The sequence below is a fragment of the Abrus precatorius genome, unplaced genomic scaffold (genome assembly GCF_003935025.1).
Source record: "Abrus precatorius isolate BTA unplaced genomic scaffold, Abrus_2018 Scaffold6, whole genome shotgun sequence".
Taxonomy (NCBI): domain Eukaryota; kingdom Viridiplantae; phylum Streptophyta; class Magnoliopsida; order Fabales; family Fabaceae; genus Abrus; species Abrus precatorius.
The window spans coordinates 25391055-25413519 of NW_020874406.1; the positions used below are offsets into that span (position 1 = coordinate 25391055).

At 31.5% G+C, this 22465-nt stretch overlaps 3 protein-coding genes across 6 annotated transcripts; 1 reads left to right on the plus strand and 2 right to left on the minus strand.

Moving 5' to 3' along the window:
* Nucleotides 1–2094: 2094 nt before the first annotated feature.
* Nucleotides 2095–4122, minus strand: LOC113869751 (vacuolar protein sorting-associated protein 25). Its single transcript, XM_027506208.1, has 7 exons — nucleotides 4006–4122; nucleotides 3841–3965; nucleotides 3237–3376; nucleotides 3047–3100; nucleotides 2872–2960; nucleotides 2710–2785; nucleotides 2095–2354 (listed from the first exon to the last, which is right to left on the minus strand). Exons 2-7 carry the CDS (start codon nucleotides 3897–3899, stop codon nucleotides 2233–2235), a joined length of 540 nt encoding a protein of 179 aa, XP_027362009.1. The 5' UTR covers nucleotides 3900–3965; nucleotides 4006–4122; the 3' UTR covers nucleotides 2095–2232.
* Nucleotides 4123–5179: 1057 nt separating this feature from the next.
* Nucleotides 5180–7806, minus strand: LOC113868650 (pentatricopeptide repeat-containing protein At1g31920). The gene has a single exon (XM_027504435.1). It carries the CDS (start codon nucleotides 7337–7339, stop codon nucleotides 5519–5521), a length of 1821 nt encoding a protein of 606 aa, XP_027360236.1. The 5' UTR covers nucleotides 7340–7806; the 3' UTR covers nucleotides 5180–5518.
* Nucleotides 7807–13017: 5211 nt separating this feature from the next.
* Nucleotides 13018–20300, plus strand: LOC113868406 (extra-large guanine nucleotide-binding protein 3). 4 transcript variants are annotated; one of them, XM_027503949.1, is made up of 9 exons: nucleotides 13018–13358; nucleotides 13823–15052; nucleotides 15591–15728; nucleotides 16199–16303; nucleotides 16399–16578; nucleotides 16891–17068; nucleotides 18092–18339; nucleotides 19001–19173; nucleotides 19321–20211. In XM_027503949.1, exons 2-9 carry the CDS (start codon nucleotides 14084–14086, stop codon nucleotides 19913–19915), a joined length of 2586 nt encoding a protein of 861 aa, XP_027359750.1. In that variant the 5' UTR covers nucleotides 13018–13358; nucleotides 13823–14083; the 3' UTR covers nucleotides 19916–20211. The 4 variants fall into 4 exon arrangements, with proteins under 4 accessions (XP_027359750.1, XP_027359751.1, XP_027359752.1 ...); XM_027503950.1 differs by having other exon boundaries at nucleotides 13034–13358; nucleotides 13964–15052; XM_027503951.1 differs by having other exon boundaries at nucleotides 13045–13358; nucleotides 13942–15052; nucleotides 19321–20300.
* The last annotated feature ends 2165 nt before the right edge of the window (nucleotides 20301–22465 follow it).

Here is a 22465-nt window from a genome sequence, read left to right on the forward strand (position 1 = left end):
GAAGCAACTAGAGGAGTTTGACATGAAAAAACAGGATAATACCCCTAACATTCATGTTCAAGAAAGAGAAGCAATGACAACCAAAGACACTAGTGAAGAAGAGAACCAAGATGTTTATGGTGAAGAAAGTACTTGTCAAGTCACAGAATCAGACAGCTCTGGTAGACACCCTCTTTATCCACCAGGCAGGATCCTGCATATTGTCCCTGTACCTTTGTCTGGAAATTCTAATTCAATACACAATGATCCTGATGCTAAGCTTGTCTACTTATATGAAACAAATAGAAAGCTATATGCTGAACTCAGGTTTTAAAAAAAGATGATATCTGATCATCTCACAAGCAAGTATCTGAAGATGTTAGAACGAGCAATCGATCAACTAGAGAAAGAGCACTTCCATTATGGTGGGTGACGAGCCAAAGAATAGCAAATAGAAAAATATTAGGTACTCATTGGCTCATGTTGCCTTAGAAGCAAAATTATACCTTCTTATTCTAATCATCGTGTTTGTTGTGTGTGGTAAAATTGTAATCTTAAGTCCTAGCCAAACACTTAGTAGTCTGGTGTTTATTTCATGTCCAGTATGAGAAATGAGCATGCTTATTATGGATTTTATTTGCATTTAAGAATAACTCAAAGTCTAATAGCCCAATTAGAAACCTAAAATGGCCATTCACCCTCCAAAATCTCAAGTTTAACTCAAAGTTTAATGGCAGGAGTATCTCTTATTTAATCCACTAAAAAATATTAAATGTGATCAATTTTAAAAAATAAAATAAAAACAATGAGACAAATACAATAAGTACATATATTACATTCCAAAAAATAAGTTGATTCATATAATTAGTTTTACCATAGCTCTTGCTTATAAATTTAGTTACTCATGTGAATGAACACATAAAATCAAATTAAGTCATAAAATAATTTATAATTTTATTTAGAAGAGAACTAAAAAATAAAAATTCTTTTAATAGATTCTTTGACGTGGGACCATCTTCATCATCAATGTTAATAAATAAATATTGTCCATTGTAGAAAAAAAATCATATATTTAATTTTTAAAATAAATATCGCTCATGTCAAATGCACGTCATATATATACTTTTGAATTAATAAAATTTGATATACATAATGATTAATATAATATAAAATAATTTAACAGTTGAATTGATCAATCATACACATTATATATAAACAAGTTATTACGGAGTATGAATATCTAAATTTGACAGTTAATTTTAATGAATCTTTACTCAGATATATAACATTCCTAAAGATTTCTAGAAATAAAGAAACAAATTATATTACATTCCAATGCCTCGTAAGTTGTTTCCTTGGAGAACACATGATCCCTAAAAAGTTTAGATGGCTTCTAGTTGGTAACCAACCACGCAAGCTCCGTCTAATATCCACGCTTGAAATGTTTAGACTTCAATTTCGAAACTCCTATTTACGAAAATGTAAATGCATTCCAATATGATTTTACTATTTTGGAATCCCAAAGTTCTGAAATCTTTGGACTTCAATTTACAGAACTCCTATTTACGAAACTCAACTTGATTTGCCACTTGGCAGAAAAAGAGGCTGACTAAATTGACATTGACGAATATCTATAGATGATTCACAGACGAAAAGCTCTGACGAACAGGATAATGATTCTCCTTTCTCAACCATTCTGATAATCATAACCTTTTTCTAATAACTTAGTAGTTACACAGCACAATATTACATGACAATGCAAAGCATGTTTTGAATGTTAAGACAGTGAGGCAACCAGAAAAAACATGAGAAACAAAAAATCAAGTAACGTTAACTCTGTGCCAGTGATGGTTCATCCAAACTTGAAACTAAATGGCAGTTGAAATAATTGTAATATTAATATATAAGAACAACTTGGCAGTGGTATGAGAAACTGGTGGAAACAGATACAGCTTCATTAATTTTTATAATATAAATGTTTGAAACCACAATAGCTTTTGGCATGTTGGAACCCCTACTTCTATATACGAATTTCATTATTTCACACATGGAGTGTAGTTTCTGTAATTTAACCATGAATAGCCAGCGAGCTAAACCCTTCACAGAAGGAACCACCCGAAATGAAAATTGATTGCAATTCAATACAGCTTGTGCTTGCACAACAACAAACTCATCAAGTAGACAGTAAAAGATGCCCCCTATTGATTACATATTTGAAATCTCCCGAGAGTCAATAAATTAATACACAACAGTTTATAAAGAAAATTTAACTCCTTCGTCATCAGTTGAAGTTCCTTTAAAGACCACAAGCTTTCCCTTCTGTTCTAATAGTTTCAATGCCCGATTCAAAATAGTTCGATCTATTCCATGAAGCTCTGCAGTATATTAAAAAAAATGAAAGCCAAATCCAATAAAAAACAATTACAAAGCCCAGCATGTAGGAAATAGGAAGACTATGTAAACCCCTTAAACTGTATCCCTTTCATGCAGGAAATAGGAAGACTGTAAACCCCTTAAACTGCACCGCTTTTGCAAGTAGATATTGTCAACTTTTAATTCATCCTAATTTATCCTTAGAAGTATAGGTACTGTTCTAATAGGTCCTTCCTTCTATTAACTCGGGATTAAATGATTAACAGTAAAGTAATCCTGACCGTTTATTTAAGTTAAATATTAACCATATCACAATTATACCTTCCTAAATAGGACCTATAAGCATTAACGGCTTACCTGTTCCATGAGATTCAGTCCCTGAACGTATTTCTTCTATCGTCACAACACCATCTTCAAGCCCATTATCTTTTGCCTAATCAAAATCAAATTAAATAAAATAACAAGGCAATAAATAACTAATTGCAGACAGTGGTTATCAAACCAGTAATCTAAACATACAAACTGTACTAAAATGTCAGCCCAATCTTGAATCCGATGCCAGAGGAGAAGACATTTCCTATGTCCTTTATCCATCCATTCTGCACGTCCTGTCAAACCAGAACAACACACTTGAGGTATTTTTCTCTGAGCCAGATAAAAGAATCATAAATCCATAGACATGAATGAAGCATACCTTCAAAAACTAATGCTGAAAGGAAAATTTCTCTAGCTTCATGAGTAAGAGACCCTGCAGGATAAAAATATCTGAAGACAATCATACAACAAAAAGGATAAAAATAAGCAAGACAGATAACTAAAGGAGCATTTATGGCCCCTGTAAACTCCATAGAAAATGACATAAAAACAAGAATTTTTTAGCATACTTTCAATTACAGGATTTGTAAATAGAGGAAATTCTTCTTCAAGTGCAATTACAAATATCTTCTGTGATCTACAATAATCTAAAATAAGCTCTTTCCATAACTGTATCTGCTTCTCTCTAGTATCTCTTACTGGCTGCAAACTGCAAGGTAGAAGCCAACGTCACAGATAATCAACCACTAGTTAATTATTGCCTCTCCATTAAGAATCTTAACAATAAGCACTGCACAATGAGTTTTGCAAATAAAAGAGGCAAAACAATTGAATCACACACAACAATATCACAAACAACCTGATAAAATATCCAATACAAGACATGCAGTAAACAGGTACCAACAAGTATAAAACGATTGACTTTTCTCCAAAATTTGGCACAGGAACTTTTGATCTAATAGGATACGCACAAAATGAGGATAATTAAAATTCAATATGACAGAAAAATTGACAAAATAGTTATTAGGATAATCATAATTGTTTATTCAGGGAGGAAAATAAGCCAGTTTTTTCAAGTTTGAGAACTAATAAATTAGTTAGCAGAAAAAAGATACCAAAGCATTATGGCTAGTAAAAAAATTGCAGAGATGAAGGGTAAAAAAGGGAATTTACGTGAAGTAAGGTGGGTAATTGAAGAAATGTGGTAGCTTGAACTCTCCCAATTTCTGCATCTTTGAAGTGATTAATTAGATGTTCTGCACAGAGATTTACGGTCTTCTCAGAGAGTTAAATAGTTTTCTACTAATTACTTGCAGTCTCAAGAGACACTGCCGAGATCGCGACGTTGGTGTGAGGGTGAAGAAATGAATGAAAACTGCAACTCTGTGAAACCTAGCACGATAGCCACGGAGGAAGAAGACCACAGATGAAGATGTCAAGGTGTTGCCATCAAACGACAGCGTTTTATAGTATGTTTTAAATTTAATTACATTAAAGATTTTATTTTCCTTTTTAAATGTTTTGGACATTTGGTTCCTAAATTAAGTAGCTTGATATAATTTTGGCAAGGTTTAAATAACTTATAAAATACCATGATTTTACAATCCCAAAAGTGCATGTAAAACTAGGGAATTTCTGTGTATTGTATAAATATTGTTAAATTAAAATATATTGTTGGATTATTTTAAGGTTAATAGATTATAGAAACTAAAAAAATATTTTTTTTATTATTAATAATGAATTATTTTATTGAATAAGATTAAATTAATATCATTTTTATTTTTAAAATTATAAAAAATTATTTTTTAAAATAAATTAAAAAAACCATCTTTATTAATATCATATGTTAAAATTAAAAAAATAATTATTAAGATTCTAAAAATTTAAAAATACATTTTATCTAAAATAAAAACTATGAAAAATAGAAAATTAAATAATAATTAAATTAAAGAACATCTTTATTAATAATATGGCATGTTAAAATTTAAAAATTAAATTTAAACTAAAATTGATTAACATTATATTGATCTTAAAATTTAATTTATCTAAACATAAGATATCTTCAATTGGTAGAGTATTAAGATTTAAAATTTAAATTAAATATAAAATAAAAAATGGAATACTTGATATATGAAAAATCATATAGCATGATAAAAAAAATCTTAAAAATGTTCTTATTTATGAATTTTTAAATTATGTATGTTTTTTAATACCTATATGTTAATTTCATATGAATCAATTATTAAATTAGCGTGCATTTTACTAAATTAGACATCTTAATCTTGTTCATACACACAAGACGTTTATCAAGTGCAGCAAGTTAAATTCCATTTAGACTTCTGCTTGAATACTTCTTTTTGTGTGTATCTTACAAAATATTTTCTAATTGATTGTGTGTTAATCTCATCCAGAGTCCTAAGCAGCATTAAGCAACGTGGTTCTTATCAGGCCAACAAGATATTCATGTTTTGGGGGAGGGGGGAGAAAATTGAGAATAGCACAATCACAAATGTGTTTTTCCTCCAATTGCTTTGTGTTTCTAAAAACCCGGAATTTCTGTGACTGTCTTCTGTAACCTAAGTAAAATAAAAGTCACATCATCAAATTTATCAATTCACTGGCCAACATCTTTGCTTATTTTGCTGTGCTTACAATTTCACTAACAAGTAAATGGAGTGTTGTGGACAGCAACATATCATCATTAGAACTCGAGATACCACAATGTCCAATCTTATGTTAACTGGTTGTCTATTTACTGAAATAAGAAATATGTATATTGGAATTATGAAGAAAGGAAAAAAAATCTACCCCTTTTTCTAAAAGAACCCTTTAAGCATAAATATAATGAAATTCACCAATAATCTTTACATGAGCAAGTTCCATTTTTAAAATGGTGGAAGCGATTACGGTCTCTTACAGTTATTTCTCGTTCATAGATCATGGAAATGAATTTAGTGTACGTATGACAGTCATTACACATCCTAAGATTTCTTGATATTCTTATGGGAGATCCCTCAGATGTATGTATTAGTGCAAAAGCAATTGCCAACTTCTGACTATGATATTTCAGTCTTTGCCTCTTTTCTTCTTCATCTACATTAAGCAACACCTGTGACGTGTCTGGTGTATAGCCTTCAAATTTCAATTGCCATTCCATTTGGTGAATCATATCATAGATGGTGCCACATTGTGGTTGAGACTTGTCCTGTGAAACAAATTTGTATACCTTCTTCTTTGCTTCAACCAAACTAAACCCAGGTGTTTGTACCAAGCGTTTTTCAACCATTTTTGTTCTGATTCTGGCCATATCATCCCACTTTTGAGCCTGTGCATACATGTTTGCTAGCACCAAATAGTCCCCAGGATTGTTGGGATTTAACTTGAAAAGATTCTCAGCTGCAATCTCACCTAATTCAAAGTTAAGGTGAACCTTACAAGCACTAAGAAGGCTCCTCCAAACCACATCATTAGGCTTAATTGGCATGCTTTTTATGAGGTCATAGGCTTCCCTAAGCATACCAGCCCTCCCCAAGAGGTCCACCATGCAGCCATAGTGCTGAACTGTTGATTTGATCTTATGCTCAAATTGCATGCGGTTGAAACATTGAAGGCCCTCATCAACTAGACCTGCATGGCTGCAAGCACTTAACACACCCACATAGACAACATCATCTGGTGTCAAACCTTCTTCGAGCATTTCTGAGAAAACCCTTAAAGCTTCCATACCCCATCCATGAATGGCTAGCCCAGAGATCATTACAGTGTAAGAATATCTATTCTTCTCGGCCATATTTTGGTACACACAAAGACCTTTCTCAAGGCACCCACACTTGATGTACATGTCAATTAATGAAGTTTTCACAACAACATTGAGTTCACTAATGTTCCTCAAAAAGATCCCATGTATGCACTTTCCAAGATTAGAAGACCCCAAATGAGTGCAAGCAGAGAGAGCACTAACTAGGGTGCTTTCCTCAGCCCTATAGCGTCCCTCACTACTCATGTCCCCAAGAAGCATCAAACACTCATGCCACATTTCCATAATAGCATGAGCACCAATGATAGCACTCCATGAAGCTACACTCTTTTCATCCATTTGCTCAAACACAGCACCAGCATGCTTTATTGCCCCACACTTGCCATACATGCTGATCAAGCTATTTTGCACAAAGATATCATCTTCAAGACCTGTCTTAAAAACATGCCCATGAATTTGCATTCCTTCATGGAGAGCACCTAATAGCGAACATGACTTGAAAAGAAACGGGTAGGTGAAGTTATCAGGTTCAATTCCTCCTTCAAGCATCTCAACATAGAGCCATAAAGCTTCCTCAAGATTCATATTATTGACATTCCCTCTAATCATGGTGTTGTACTCAAAGCTACCAGGTTTCTCAATTTGCCTGAAGATTGAGCAAGCATACTCCATGCTGCCCCATTTTGATAAAGCACAAGTGGCAACAAGATTGCTCCCACAGAAAGAATCCCAGAAAAGGCCCAATTTTAGAATTTGGGCATGAACTTGCTTAAATTCTTCCATGCTCTTGCATCTCTTCAGCAAAGGCAACCATCCCTGCTCATTGAATCTGGTGTTCAATTCAGAGCTTTGAGTTGGATTATGTGGAAGTGACAAAAGATGGGTTTGGCTAATAAGGACAGATGTCCCAGTCATGCTATATCATTCACACCATGTTAAACTAAAAAGCTAAGCTGAACAGAAACACAATGCAACCCACTATTTAGTCCAAGAGATACAAGTGATGAAACATTTCAATACAAGTAAAAATCAACTCAAAATTCTGAAGATAGATACTGGAAGAAATAGCTATGCACCAGAAAAAGGTGAACTTTATGATCCATGATGCAAGGAAAGTTGTATCAGATGGCCGCAGAGTCTTTGACAACTATGTTTGAAGATGGGTTGTAGAGATTCCAGTTCATGAAATGTTAAAAAGGGAAGAACTGTGACAAAGTCAGAAAGATTGGTGTAGTTTGGTGGTTGATGGCAAAAAAAAAAAAAGAGATTTTTTTAGAGGGATTTTTTTAAAAAAGTTAATTTTCAGAATGGAGTTGGTTTGAGCGATTTGAATTCATCCATGAAATTTGAGAGAAGCATTTGCAGCCACAAGAAACGGAGCTTACATTATGGAACATGGGATTTCTGGATAGGATAACGTTTGAGGAAGGGTTGGCCTCACCAGATTCTCCTTGCAAGTTAGAAGACCTCTCATGTCTTGCCATGTGTCTGTTTGGATTCAGCTGCTTAATTACTTTTTAATCCTGGAAAATTTGCAATTTTTTTCATAAGTAATGGGAACACAGTGATTTACTCTATTAGGGGGGCATTATTTGCCTTAAGAGTCAAATTCTATAAATTTCATAAAAAAATAGTTACAAAGTTGGTATAAAAGCTTCAACACTACATTATTTTCACAGTTTCGTTCTTGTGTGCCCTTATAACATGAGTTTAAAAAATTACAGAACTCTTACTTACATAAAAAGTGTTTAATATTTTTTTTAAAAATAAAGATATTAAATAGTCCTACTTTTTAAAATATTTATTACCGTAAGTTCTTTTTTACATGACTCGAATAGTAAGGTTATAAAACATACAAGTCTTTTCTTCTCTTTTTGTGGAGTTTTTTTTTTTAGTAAAAAAATTACTTATTTGTTTGCTAACAGTAAAACCAGAAGAGTGAAAACAAGTGAAGTCTTTTTTGTTTCAAGGTTTTTTATTTTGTCTAGTTCTTTTTTTTTTTCGAGGAAAAGTCTTTTTGTTTTTTTAGGTCATGGTAAAGTCTATCAAATTGCTTTTTCCTATAATCAAAGCCTACAACAGTAAAAGCCCATTTAACAGGCCCAATAAGTGGAATGCAAAATAAAAAAAAATAAAAATTTAGTAACATAGAGATTCTGCTACTAGCAGCTGAATAACCAGCCCTCTACCAAAACCACAGTAGAAAAAGTGGCAAGTTGCAGCTGTTACATTTAATTTAATACATAGATATTAGATAGTTTGTCATCACAGTTTATAAAAGCACTATTATTTTGTGGGATTTAATAGTGCTTAAAAATATGGTTTTTTATTTTAATTCTTATAAATAGTCATTCATTATTTAGTTTCAATATTTAAAATATTAATGTGCTTTTAAAGCTTTATTAAAGACTAGGAGTATATAAATTTTCAGGAATACAAATAAAAAATATATTATATTTTTTAAAGATTGAAAATCAACTAAGTTTTAGTATTATTTCAAATCAAACTTATTTCTTTTCTTTTACAAGTTCGTATTGGATAAATTAAAATGCTTTAGTTATAGAGTATCAACTAATTCAATTCTTTAGATATACTATATCTGTACTCGCTTTTTTTATTTTTTGTCATCATGCTAAATTTGTGCTTGAACGATTTCAAAAACACATCCTAAATCATCTTAGTTCATCTTAATTTCTATCTGCAACACAAGGTGGAAAGTGGTTTTAGTCAACTAAATTAATATTCGTTCTGGTTTTAGTCAGTTGGGTTTTCGTTTTATTTAAAGTTTAATGCATAGAATATTTTTAAATAATGAGGAATAGTTCAAGTTGCAAAGTGGAATGGAGCCAAATAAAATGTTTTTACTTGAAGGTTTATCTCTATACTTTTATTTTTTTAAAAATTGTCACAAGTTTTGTAACATGTCTTTGTACATTTACATGATGTAAAAATAAACATTGTCATGTTTGGAAATCACCTTGGCATGACACTTCAATGAAGAAACAATTCAACCCTTGAAACGTACTGCAGATTCTAAGTGACAAAATTCACGTTGCTATCCACGTGATTTCATAGGAAAGATCCACATTTTATTCTTTGAGTGGAGGGCTTTTATTTACTAAGCAATGCCTGTCCAAGGCACCTTTCCACCCTCAAAAACTGTTTATCACTTTTTTTTATGTAGGAAAACTCACAGAACTACAAATTTTTAACTTTTTCTTTCTTTTAAAATACTTACACACTTTGAACACAAAAATGAAAAATAATAACTTTTGCTAAACTGTCAAATGTCCTGCATTGATATAATTTTGCAAATATTCCCTGGTCCTACTTAGGCACAAATTTTTCATTTTAAAAAAATATTTTTTTTACAAGGTCACTCCTCTGCATTTTTTTTTCTTTTGAAAAATATGTATTTAGTTTAAACAGTTAAAAAATAAGTACAGTTCAAAAGTCATTATTAAAAGTAGTTTTCTTTGGTAAAATAGCATCGAGAAGTCCACAAACTAAGTGACTTTTCAACTTGGAGAATCATGTATTTGGACACAAAAACTTTACTTGGTAAAGTAAAAATAAAATATAAATATATCATGGTTACTTTTACAATTTAAATTATTTTTGAAATGCAGTGTTTTAATAATATTAGAATTAGCATAGAAAACATTAGGTTCTTTTATAGGGGGTATGGAAATGAACATAATTGTGCATCCTTGTTCATGCAAATCATGCATTAGATGATCATTGCTTTGGAGGTTAAAGTGGCAACACAATTAAATTTAACCGTGAGGGGAAGTACAGTAGTGTTGTTTGTCTGACGAAGCATGAGCTTAATGTAGAGATGAGGTTTTGCCCTTTCCTCCATGTTTCTTCAATTTTTGAGCATGCAATATTTCTCTAATCAATCATGGACCTTCCCTGGTGGGGTTGATAGGTCTAGTTTGACCATTTGAGGTGAGTCTTTTTTCTTTACCTAACAAAATAATTATAGATTTCATCATTATTATTTTGAATAATTAAATATTAAGTATTGATACTGTATATAATCATTTCTATTTTTTACTTTTTATTTTTTTGTATACACCTCTTAAAATTACTTTCTTAGAGAATGTAAAACAAAAAAACAACAAATATCTTACTTAGATTATAGAGTAAACAACATTTTTCTGTGTTCTTTTAGTTCAAAAATACAGTTTTCAAGATGTATTTGAAAATTACACATAGTATTTATCACAATAATATCAAGAACAGAAAAAAAAATTGTAATTCATCTAGTCAAATTCCAAATGTTCCTATTAAGCAAATTCTCTGGTCAATATGAATTTGTCAAAGGGGGAAATTAATGTAGTCAAAATCCATAGGATAATGTAATCGCAAACCAAGAGGGATGCAAATAATTTGATGGGAAAGTTTTTTCTTTGAGAATTATCTTCATACAATTTCTAAAGATCAAAAACAACTATAAAAGAATCTCACATAATCAATTAAAGAAATAAAATTGGCATTATTTATTATTATTTTAGATGGCATTTGAAACATTTTTACTCATAATCATTAGTTTTAATTTTTGAGATAAAATTTTTCATAGTAAGGTTGCGTGGCGAATATGCCGTAATTTGTCAACGAGTTAGAAGATTGAAACAACACAAAAAAAAAAAAGTAGAAAAAACAACCATACTCACCATTTTACGGCGCGTTCATTACAAATCTCTACTTCAACACACAAATTCTTTACATTTTTTTAAAATTAATCAAGCTTTTATTTCTTCGTATAATGTTTTGTGGAAAAAAAAAAACAGAGAAATGTATTCCACAGTTTAAAATGTTCTAGAATCTGTTTAACCTCAAAAGATATGCAGCTATTCCAATTAAATTTCAATAAGAAACAACAAATCATTATTTTTTTTAAAAATTATACTTAGCATGATTTGACATTAACATATTTTTTCCTTCTCGTGATTTTTTTTAAGTTATTATATAAATATGTACATTTTGGTTATTCAAATCAAAATTTTAATAAAAAATATTAAGTTAAATTTTTTTTAAAAAATCATAAAAAAATAAAACATTCAATTACTGAAAAAAAATTCAAAATAAAATTTCATACAAATAAAATGATAATAATTAAATTCATTATAAGTAATTTTATTAACAATAACTTTATAAAAAAAACATTGTATACTTTTCATTAATTGAAGAATGTAATTTTTTTAATATTTTAAAAATTAAAAATATTTATATTTTTTTTCAAATAAACTATTAACCTAATCTGTCATTTTAGATAATGCCGTAGGATTTATCCTATAAAATAGAAAAAAAAAATTATACAATAGTTATGTGCTAATGGTAAAAAGTAAACTATTGCCCTTTAAAAAATAATGATATATAAATTTTATATTTTATATCAAATGTAAATAAAATAAGAAATATTAAATTGTGTAATTCTAATTTTTTTTTTGGAAAAAATGAAATATATCTTTAGGTATCAAACTAAAATATACATTGAATAAGTTATCATATTAATATTTTTTATTAAATAAAGGAATTCAATTTATATTTTTAAAATCAGTTGTATCTTTATAAACATTAACATTTACCGTCTATGCTTTTTAAACATTAGTTATGAAACAAATTATAATTAAGTTTTTCTTTATTTTTTTTATTTTTTTTTAACTTTCCACAAACTTAACACACTAAAACAATATAAGGAAGCCTTATAGTAATAATAATTTTTTCATAGATGGGTATTTGAAATGTTTATGGATCATGTTAGAGTTAAAAGCAAAATTTTGTTATATTAATCATTAAATAAATTTTATCTATTTTATTAAATAGAAATTGGAGTTATGTAATATTATATATATATATATATATATATATATATATATCTTGTGAAATTTCATGAAATGATAACTATTTTTTGAGTTTATATTGTTAAGGATGTTCAAGATTTGACTTATGTTATTCAAATTAAATTAACTTTTTTGTGTCCGGTAATTATTGATGTTGTTTATTAATTAAAATTAAATTTTATTTTAATAATATGTGATAAAATAAAATATAAATATTTTATCAAATAAAAATTTAACTTTAATTAATAAATATCACTAACAGTAAATATAAGGTAACCCAAGTTTCATCTAAATAATAATATTGTTTTATTTTATTCTTCATTTTCTTTTCTTTAATTCATCTAAAACAAACACAGGGTTGATAATGAAATATATTTATATCAGTGATGATAGTTTTTTTATTCATTTATTTATTAGATATCTCAATTTAAAATGATTTCACCTCGTTTTATTTAGATTAGGTATTAATCGAACTTTTGATTATCATGTATTTTCTTAAAACAAGTGAAGATTAGAAAACAAGACCAATCAAAATTTAAAGATGAAGAACAGAGATAACCTATCGCACTAAAATTCTACCTACCATAAGTGGCCACCATAAATATCTCGGTGATGCGACAGCAACGAGGATTAGGCGCGTGGGGAATGTGGAGTCTGACAGTAGCCCCACGAGTTTCGTTGTCTTCGTCATCACGACCAGTTTTTGTTTGAATCAAGAAGCAGAAGCATATGTTATAGTCTTATATATGCAGACATAAACATAGACAGAGAGAGAAGAGTAGAACACTAGAACTAGAAAGAAGCACAACATGACACACTGAGATCATTAGCATTTAGCAATGAAGGGCTTAGTGGGACCAACGCCCAAAACCTTCTCTCTCCATTGATTTTCACCCTCTTCTTCTTCTACTACTACTTCTTACTTTCTGGGCCTCCTCTCTCCCTTTCTCTCTCTTTTCTCCTTTCCTTCATCAATGGTGGTGCTGCTTTTTGAGAAAGCTTTGTCTTTTGCCTCTTCGAGCTCTAAAGCAAGAGCACCTTAGATTTAAAGATCGGATTCGCTTTCATTATGTCCCTTTTCTCAGGTACATTCTCATCGTCCCCTCCTTTCTCTCTCTAAACTTTCTCCCACCTCCTTTCTCTCACTAAAAAGTTGAAAGTGATGTTTTTTTTGGGTTCTCTTTTTTATTTATTTTTTGTTGAAATTTCTAACATTTGAGTCTGTTTCTAAGTTTGTTTGTTTGGGGTAGCATTTATATCAAGTGGTTTGACTGTGGGTTTTTCAACACTTGGAAGAACCGATACTTATGACCATTCTTGCCTGTTTTTATCTATATCTCTCTAAGGTTGCTAAAATTGAACTCTTTTCACGTTTGGTTTCTAGTTTTTGTCAATTTCTGCTGTAGTTAATTCACTTTTTCATGGATTTTTTTCTGCTTTTGTGAAGTCATGCTTAGATACCATGAGTTGAATTTGGTTTAATTTCATTTGATTTTTGTTTGGCATACTTTTCTTTTTTAAATATAAATGAAACCGTTCAACTATGTAGGCTTTCAACGTTTGATTGCGGCTGCTTGATGTCTGTGACTGATTCTCTATATACAAAACAAAACTCCCAAAAAAACCCTTCATATTGTAATATAATTTCCCCTCCTTTTTTTCCTGAAGATGTATGTAAATTTCTATCCAGTTACTAGGATTTTGGAATGTGATGTTTAGAGAGAACAACAAGGTCTTATAGTTATCACTGATGCTGAAGATTGAAGAACTTACAGTTTGAAGTTTAAGGGGTGTTCGTGATTACAAAGATATGGATCAAAATAGGGGAGAGAGCTGGAGAGAACTGATGAAGAAGATGCTTCCTCCTGGTGCTTCTGTCCCAGCTGATGCTTCTAATCTTGACTACTCTATAGCTATGGAATACGTTGGTCCACCAGTTTCATATGAAGTACCTAAAGTTGAGCCCCTTGAAGTAAACTCAAGATCAATTCCTACTGCTGAACCACTCTCTGAATCACAAAGATCAAATACTCATGGGGGGCCTATGATGGTTGAACCAATCCCTCTACCAGTGTCTCGAATTGCTGGTGTAACAAGGTCCCCTAATCAGAGTCCAAGGGTGTCAGGAAGTTCAGATTCTGTGGTTTCTGTCTTACAAAACCCAGATCTTTCTTCTGCTTCTCCTTCAGTTTCACCTGCTTCAGTTCATAATCCTCCAAGCATTCCTCCTAAGCCGGTGGTTAATGAAGCAAAGAGGGCACCCGTTGTCACTTTTAATACTGTTGATAGGTCTCAGAGGAAAGAGGTGGAGGTTGTGAAGCCAGTTTATCCAGAATATGTTGGGGTTTTAAAAGAAAGGAAGAAAAAGAAAATAAGAGTTTGTTACAGGTGTGGAAAAGGGAAGTGGGAAACTAAGGAGTCTTGCATAGTTTGTAATGCCAAGTATTGCAGCAACTGTGTGCTTAGGGCAATGGGATCAATGCCTGAAGGGCGAAAATGTGTGACATGCATCGGTCAGCCAATTGATGAATCAAAGCGTCTGAAGTTGGGCAAACATTCAAGGGTCTTGTCCAGATTGTTAAGTCCTCTAGAAGTCAAGCAGATTATGAAAGCAGAGAAAGAATGTTCTGCTAATCAGCTTCGGCCAGAGCAGTTGATTGTCAATGGATTGCCCTTGAAGCCTGATGATATGGCAGAACTACTTGGATGCCCCTTACCTCCACGTAAACTGAAGCCTGGTAGATATTGGTATGATAAAGAATCCGGTCTCTGGGGAAAGGTGATGATTTATGCTTTGTTGAGAATATTTCTGCTTCATTTTTCCCTTGAACAAAATATTCGGGACTGTTTGGTATAAAAAAAAATTTCTTTTTTATTTTTATTTTCTGTTCTCACTTTTAATTATAAAACTTCCACTTTGTATACATCTTTTTTCCTGTTTTCAGAACTTTGTACAAAAAATAGTGAAAATAATGTTTTTTCTCTGTTATATAAATATTTGAAAATAGGAAACAAAATCAAAATAATGTGACAGTATTGTAATTAAAAGCAAAAAAAAAAAAAAGGAAGAAAATATTTCCTAAAACCAAACAACTCATATTTTTTCCATTTGGTTTAGGATGGAATATTGCTAATTTTGTTTACAAATCCATAAGGTCAACAAAAATGTTACACTTCCATTCCATTTGTCTCAGCAGTTAGCATATTAAAAGTTTTATCTTCAAATTCATTTGGTTAACTTATCCAAATACTAAATTTCCAGTTGTAATCAGAGAACTGGCTTTAACTTCTGAGTTCTATCCTTATTCATTTAATAGGAAGGGGAAAAACCTGACAGAATCATAAGTTCAAACTTGAATTTCACTGGGAAACTTAGCCTTGATGCTAGCAATGGAAACACTGAGGTTTACATGAATGGTCGAGAGATTACAAAACTTGAATTGAGGGTACTCAAGGTAAGCTTTTATCTTTAATTTAACATTTATATTTACTAAATTAGCTACAACTTGTTGGATTATGCTGTTAGACTAAGGGAGTGTTTGGTATGAGTTAAAATGGAAGGAGTGTGGTGTGCCACAGATTGTTCAAGATATGAACATCAGGCTGCAACTGTTTCCCCAGTGTGCGGTAGATTTTGAAAATGATAAAATAAGTTTACATAATAACTAAGAAAGTACAATAGCAAAACATCTGTCACCTAATAGTTGCTCTTACTCCTTTGCTAGAAGACTTATTTCAATATTTGGATGATTCATGGCATTATCATGGGCTCTCTAAGAGGACAATATTAAAACTTTTTCAACCAACCTATAGTTTTGGCCTGATGATCCCTTCTAATCTTTGGATTATCCTTATTGTTACCAAAATGTCATGGCATTATGGTATTATTAAAGTCAATGGAATAACCTTGTTTTTGAATTTTCAGCTAGCAAATGTGCAGTGTCCACGTGATACACACTTCTGGGTTTATGATGATGGTCGTTATGAGGAGGAAGGTCAAAATAACATCAGAGGAAACATTTGGGAGAAGGTACTCACTAGAATATTTTTAGGTGGCAACATCTTCAAGTTATATGAGGGCATAGAATATTAATGAGAAAGAGATGTTTGCTTCTTTCTTGACAGGCTTCAACAAGATTTGTTTGTGCCTTATTCTCTCTACCATTTCCCCATGGACAGCCACGTGGGCCAAAGGATGAAACCAGTAATTATGCCACAGTTCCTAATTATCTGGAACCAAAAAAAATTCAGAAACTTCTTCTTCTTGGACTTCAAGGATCTGGAACTAGCACTATATTTAAGCAGGTATGACTTTTATTTCAATTATTCTATGTTTGTTGAGTTGTTTCAAATTGGGAGTAGTGGAGAAGATGTATGAGAACTTAGCTGATGTTTTGCTTGTCATCTTAACATCTCTATTTATCTTCTCCCTCCCTTCATTGATTCTTTTGTTGGGTGATGGAAGGGTGGGAGTTGATATGAAACCAAGTAGAAGTTTCTGTAATCTCTTTATTTACTCTAATGGTATTAATAACAACATTTTTTATTCCTAGTGTTTAATGTTGATTTTCTTATAACATGATTCTCTTCTGTGGCACTCTTGCAATTGCTGAGCAGGCCAAGTTCCTGTATGGGAACAAATTTTCCGCTGAAGAGCTGCTGGATGTCAAACTAATGATCCAGAGTAACATGTACAAATATCTTAGCATTTTACTTGATGGAAGAGAGCGCTTTGAAGAGGAGGTTGTTTCTAGAATGAATGGACAAGGTTCTCCTGGTCAAACTACGGAAACAGGTAATATTTCATGCTATGGTCATTTTTTATTCAAGTTTCCACTTCGTGTGTTAACTGTTTTGCTAACAGAAGACTAAGAAAAATACATCAAGTTTATATAATGCTGAGTTATCATTGACTATATTGACCAGAAGTTACGCTCTTCCTTTGTTTTTGCATTAGTTAATCTCTCTGCATGTCTCTAGCTTCCTGGCCCTGAGCATGGGATGCCATAGAAACTTGTGTATCTTCTTCACAGCTTAGTTCATTAGATTGGTAGGTGACAGTTTTTCTAGATTATAGAACTTAGATATTTCCATAATTGATTTTGCTATATTTTCTATAATGCCTTCTATTAGGGAAATAAAAGGATAGATATAGGTATAACTAGCAACTGAAATTCATTGTGAATCTTTATATTTCATGATTTTAATTACCAAGCTTCAATGTCAAATCGTCAATTTCCATTTCAGGACGAAGAAAATTCATTAGATTATTCAACTATTATTCTTATTAGAATTTATCAGGTGTCACAACATGTTGAGGGGATGAATGAAGTTTATCTGATTACCAAGAGCCTCAATTGCTAAATGCTTGTGAAGACATTAAGTGTGTTTTGTATATTAACAGCCAATTGATTAGAATGTGGGTGTGGCATACTAGCCTGCGTATCTTTGTATTTTTTTTAAAGTGTACTGTAAAGTAAGAAGCTATTTCAAAAATTGTGTTGCATGATTGATAATTTCTGATAATTTCTGACTTGTAATATTTAATAAGCTGCTATGTACCTCATCTCATTAAGGCAGAGAACAAATTTGACGTGGTTCATTTTACCCTTGATTGAACTGCTAAGAGTTAAAATATGTAACTTTTCTGGTTTGTTTCTCCTTTATCTAAGAAATTGGCTAAGCTGCTGCAAATGTGCTGTTTGTGAATATAAATTAGGTCTATCTCAATGGTACATCCTATGGCCAACTTTTATGCTAATCCTGTAATGACTTCAGAATGCTTCCAGTGGATAACCTGATTTCAATCTTTATTCAGGTAGCAATGGTGACGCAAGTAATACTAGTGAGTGTATTTATTCCCTCAACCCAAGGCTAAAACATTTCTCTGACTGGCTCCTGGACATTATAGCCACTGGGGATTTAGATGCATTCTTCCCTGCAGCCACACGTGAATATGCACCATTAGTTGAAGAAGTATGGAAGGATCCAGCTATACAAGAAACCTTCAAAAGAAAAGATGAGCTTCACTTTCTTCCAGATGTTGCAGAGTACTTCTTGAGCCGGGTAACTGCTTATCTCGTCATCCTTGAAATTGTGTCCTTTCAATCGGTTAAAATTGTAAGGCATCTAGTGTTTATTAAATTTTGCTCAAGCTGTCAGTTTTTATTCCTGCCAATTTTCATAAATTTTTTATTCTTCTGACTTCTAAGCTGTGGTGTTAATATTCTTAGGATGCTTTATCCTACTAGCCAAATATATTACAGGTTTGCCAGTTAGTTCTGTCACTGGTATATATCTTGTGCAACTCTTTTTATTAGGCTTTATTGGAAAGGAAAATAGAATATAGAACATGTTGAGGTTTTATGTCATGTGTTCTTGTCTTCTTGGGGGTCGTTGGTAAGAGAAAAAATGGGAAAGTTTAAAATGAAGGGAAAATGAGGGATGTATTCTAGACTTATATTCAACTCTTACCAATCAACTTGATCCTTTTTCCTCACCAAGCCACCAACAGAGTCTTCTAAAATTATGCTCCTTTTATATGTGAAATCTTTTGGATCATTATTCTTTCTGATTATTAATATTTACAGATGCTATTATAAGTCTACTGGCTGTGTATGATAAATCAAATGGTTATGATTTTGCTAGCATGGTTTGCCTTTTCAACTTTGGGAGAATTGATGGTATTGACATGTATAGCTGTATAATGTACTATCTTTTCTTTCAGGCTGTTGAGATATCTTGCAATGAATACGAACCCTCCGAAAGGGACATACTATATGCAGAAGGGGTTACTCAGGGAAATGGTTTGGCTTTCATGGAATTCTCACTTGATGACCGTATTCCAAAGTCTGACACTTACACAGATAACCTGGATGGTCAACTACCACCTCTGACCAAGTAAGATATATTCATTTCTCTCTGAATTCCTGTTGAGGAATGTCCAGAACGACATAAAAAACTTTACGTTGTCCTCACTTTCCCTTCCTTCCCCGCACAACCAATGAAATGATAAAACACAGACTAAACTTTTCTTTGATCTCTCAGGTACCAACTCATAAGGGTGAATGCCAAGGGCTTAAGTGAGGGTTGCAAGTGGGTTGAAATGTTTGAAGATGTTCGAGCAGTGGTCTTTTGCGTTTCCCTAAGTGACTATGATCAGTTATGGCTTGCACCAGACAGTAGTGGCAGTGGAACACTTATTCAAAACAAGATGATACAAAGCAAGGAGCTTTTTGAGACCATGGTGAGGCACCCTTGCTTCAAAGATACCCCTTTGGTACTAATTCTAAACAAATATGATATCTTCGAGGAAAAGATTAGCAGGGTGTCCCTAAATGCTTGTGAATGGTTCAGTGATTTTTGTCCTGTGCGTGCACATCATAACAACCAGTCATTAGCCCATCAGGCTTACTTCTGTGTTGCCATGAAATTCAAGGACCTTTATGCATCCCTCACTGGGAGAAAACTTTTTGTGGCACAAGCCAGGGCAAGGGACCGAGTAACTGTCGATGAGGCATTCAAATACATAAAAGAGGTCCTAAAGTGGGATGAAGAGAAGGATGAGAATTTCTATGGTCCACCTGAGGATTCATTTTACAGCACAGACATAAGTTCCTCTCCCTATGTCAGACAAGAGTAAATGTCCATCAATAATATATTGTTTGGCTATTGATAAGGGTGGAAAATGTAACATGCTGGCCAGCTTGTGTTCTGTAATATTTATGTATTCTGAAATGTTGAAAGTTATTGATGATTTTGGTAGAGTTCTTTCAAGCTGAACCTTTGTCTCTGCATGTTTGCTTTGCATTTGCATGTGGAGGCTCTGTTCACATTGGTTTTCGTGCTGTAAGACTTTATGAAACATTTAATCTAGAAATAGTAGGGAATCATCTGAGGACTGGAAAACCAGGATAATAAAAAGTAAAATTGCATGGTTCAGCGTAGGATTATTGAATTGTCTGTGAAACTGAATTTGTATAAAAAAAATGGTAATATAATTATGCAATAGCATATAGAAAGAAAATCAGAAAAAGAAAACAAGTGAAAAAAATAAAGGGTATTAACTTTTTATTTTCCCTTATGTGAGGTATAGTATTTGTTTGATTTGATGAGGCAACAAAATGGTTCTATCAATGTAAGATCATTGAATCGTTATGCATATCGTTATAGTAGTAAGTAAATTTACCGGTGCACGAGATTTGAAAATGGCTTATTTATTTTTTTAATATTTTTTAAAAAATAAATTCTTAAAATAATATTTTTTAAAAATAAATTTCTTGTCTGGGGTCTTTTTTGCCACGTCATGACCTGTTTCGCATACTATATGGACGAAATATATTTTTTTTTATTTTTTAAATGCTATTTCGTCTTTAGCAGAGACGAAACTATCAGAGTGCGCCACGTGTCAATATCTGGTGAGTTTCGCCTACTGCAGAGACGAAACTCAATGAATGGTGCCATGTACTTCCAAGTTTTAACTCATGAAGCCTCGACCAACATTGTATTTATTACGGCTTTTTTAAAATAAATTTATAATTTGTTTTATTTAAACTAATTTATAAATTAGGTGTGAAATTTAAAAATCTTAATAATTTATATAATAAATATGTATTTTTTATAATTTTTATAGATATTTAAACTAAGATTAACAAATTCTTAACACTATATTTTTTAATATATTTATAATTATTAATTAATTTAATTAAAAATTATCTAAATTTCAATAATTTATTCTTAAATTAAATATTATGATTTTTTATTTTAATATATTTTAATTAAATATTATATTTTTTTTCAATACATTTCCATTAAATTCCAATGCTGCCATTATAAATTTATAATTTTATTAGCAGATATTCTTTTTTGTGTCATACATTATACATAGTGTAATTTTAATATATATTTTTAATATATTTGTAGTTATTAATTAAGTTAATTAAAAATTATATAACTTTTTTATTCTTAAATTTTATAATTTTCTATTTTTAATAAATATTAATTAAATATTAAAATATAAAACTTTTCTTTTTTTTAACTACTTTCGTAAATTGATCCAGATCATGACACATGGCACCATTCATTGAGTTTCGTCTCTGCAATAGGTGAAACTCACCAGATATTGACACGTGGCGCACTCTGATAGTTTCGTCTCTACTAAAGACGAAATAGCATTTAAAAAATAAAATAAAAATATATTTCGTCCATATAGTATGCGAAACAGGTCTTGACATGGCAAAAAAGACCCCAGATAGGGAATTTGTTTTTAAAAAACATTATTTTAAGAATTTATTTTTTAAAAAAATTAAAAAAATAAATAAGCCTTTGAAAAGTCTAATCAGATGCTCGACTTGCATGCATAAATCAAATTAATCGAGGGGCCAGTTTAAACGATGATATGGATTTTTATTTTTCCCCCTTTTTTTCTCTCTCTTGAAAAGTACATAGAGCCGCGGTGATATCATGGTCCATACTTTGCTCCACAGCGGAAGAAATTAGAAAAAGTGAAGTGTACGTAAAACTGCAAGCAATTATTGTTGTTTGTGTGAAGGTGGGGATTTCCCCAGCAGATTATTTGCCCTCAAAATTACGTCAGATGGCAAGATCACCATTGTACAAAATTACAAGGTTCTTCGAGGTCTCCTAACGTTTTCCCTAGAGCCAAATTACATTATCTTTTTTGCAAGTTTCTCAAATCTTAATTTTCTTTTCCACAAGGCCTGTTTACGGGATTTATCTAAATTACAACGCTGTTATTGTTTGTGAATCTCCTGTAAATCTGGATTTATCTCACCCTCAACTTATATTGTAAATAAGTTTATATAAAGAAGAAAAATAATATTGAAAATAAATAATTTTTATAAGTTAAAAAAATTATTTTTTCAAATTTTAAAGAAATTGAATTAAAAAAACTTCTAAAACAATAAAGAAACATAAGTTGATTTTAATTTATGAAAGGGATTTGATTTATCTTATATCCTAATTTTTTTTACTGTACTTATCAAGAATATTATCTAAATTGGGCCTAATTATTAAAACTTAATAAGATAGTTAAATTTCTTAGAAATGTTTATTGGGATCAATTTCTGGTTGTGGTAAATACTTTATTTTAAAAGATAAAACTCACTCTAATAATTTTAACGCCTAAAAGAAACTTAGTGTGCGACTTTGGCCATCGGTTGGGATTGGGAAT

Coding starts and splice junctions, on each gene's coding strand:
- LOC113869751 (XM_027506208.1), bottom strand. CDS start 3,899: ATGCAGAAATTGGGAGAGTTCAAGCTACCACATTTCTTCAATTACCCA. Junction 3,101..3,236: donor TACAAATCCTGTAATTGAAA/GTATGCTAAAAA, acceptor TTTATCCTGCAG/GGTCTCTTACTCATGAAGCT. Junction 2,355..2,709: donor GACTGAATCTCATGGAACAG/GTAAGCCGTTAA, acceptor AATATACTGCAG/AGCTTCATGGAATAGATCGA.
- LOC113868650 (XM_027504435.1), bottom strand. CDS start 7,339: ATGACTGGGACATCTGTCCTTATTAGCCAAACCCATCTTTTGTCACTT.
- LOC113868406 (XM_027503949.1), top strand. CDS start 14,084: ATGGATCAAAATAGGGGAGAGAGCTGGAGAGAACTGATGAAGAAGATG. Junction 15,729..16,198: donor TTGAATTGAGGGTACTCAAG/GTAAGCTTTTAT, acceptor TTGAATTTTCAG/CTAGCAAATGTGCAGTGTCC. Junction 19,174..19,320: donor CAACTACCACCTCTGACCAA/GTAAGATATATT, acceptor TTGATCTCTCAG/GTACCAACTCATAAGGGTGA.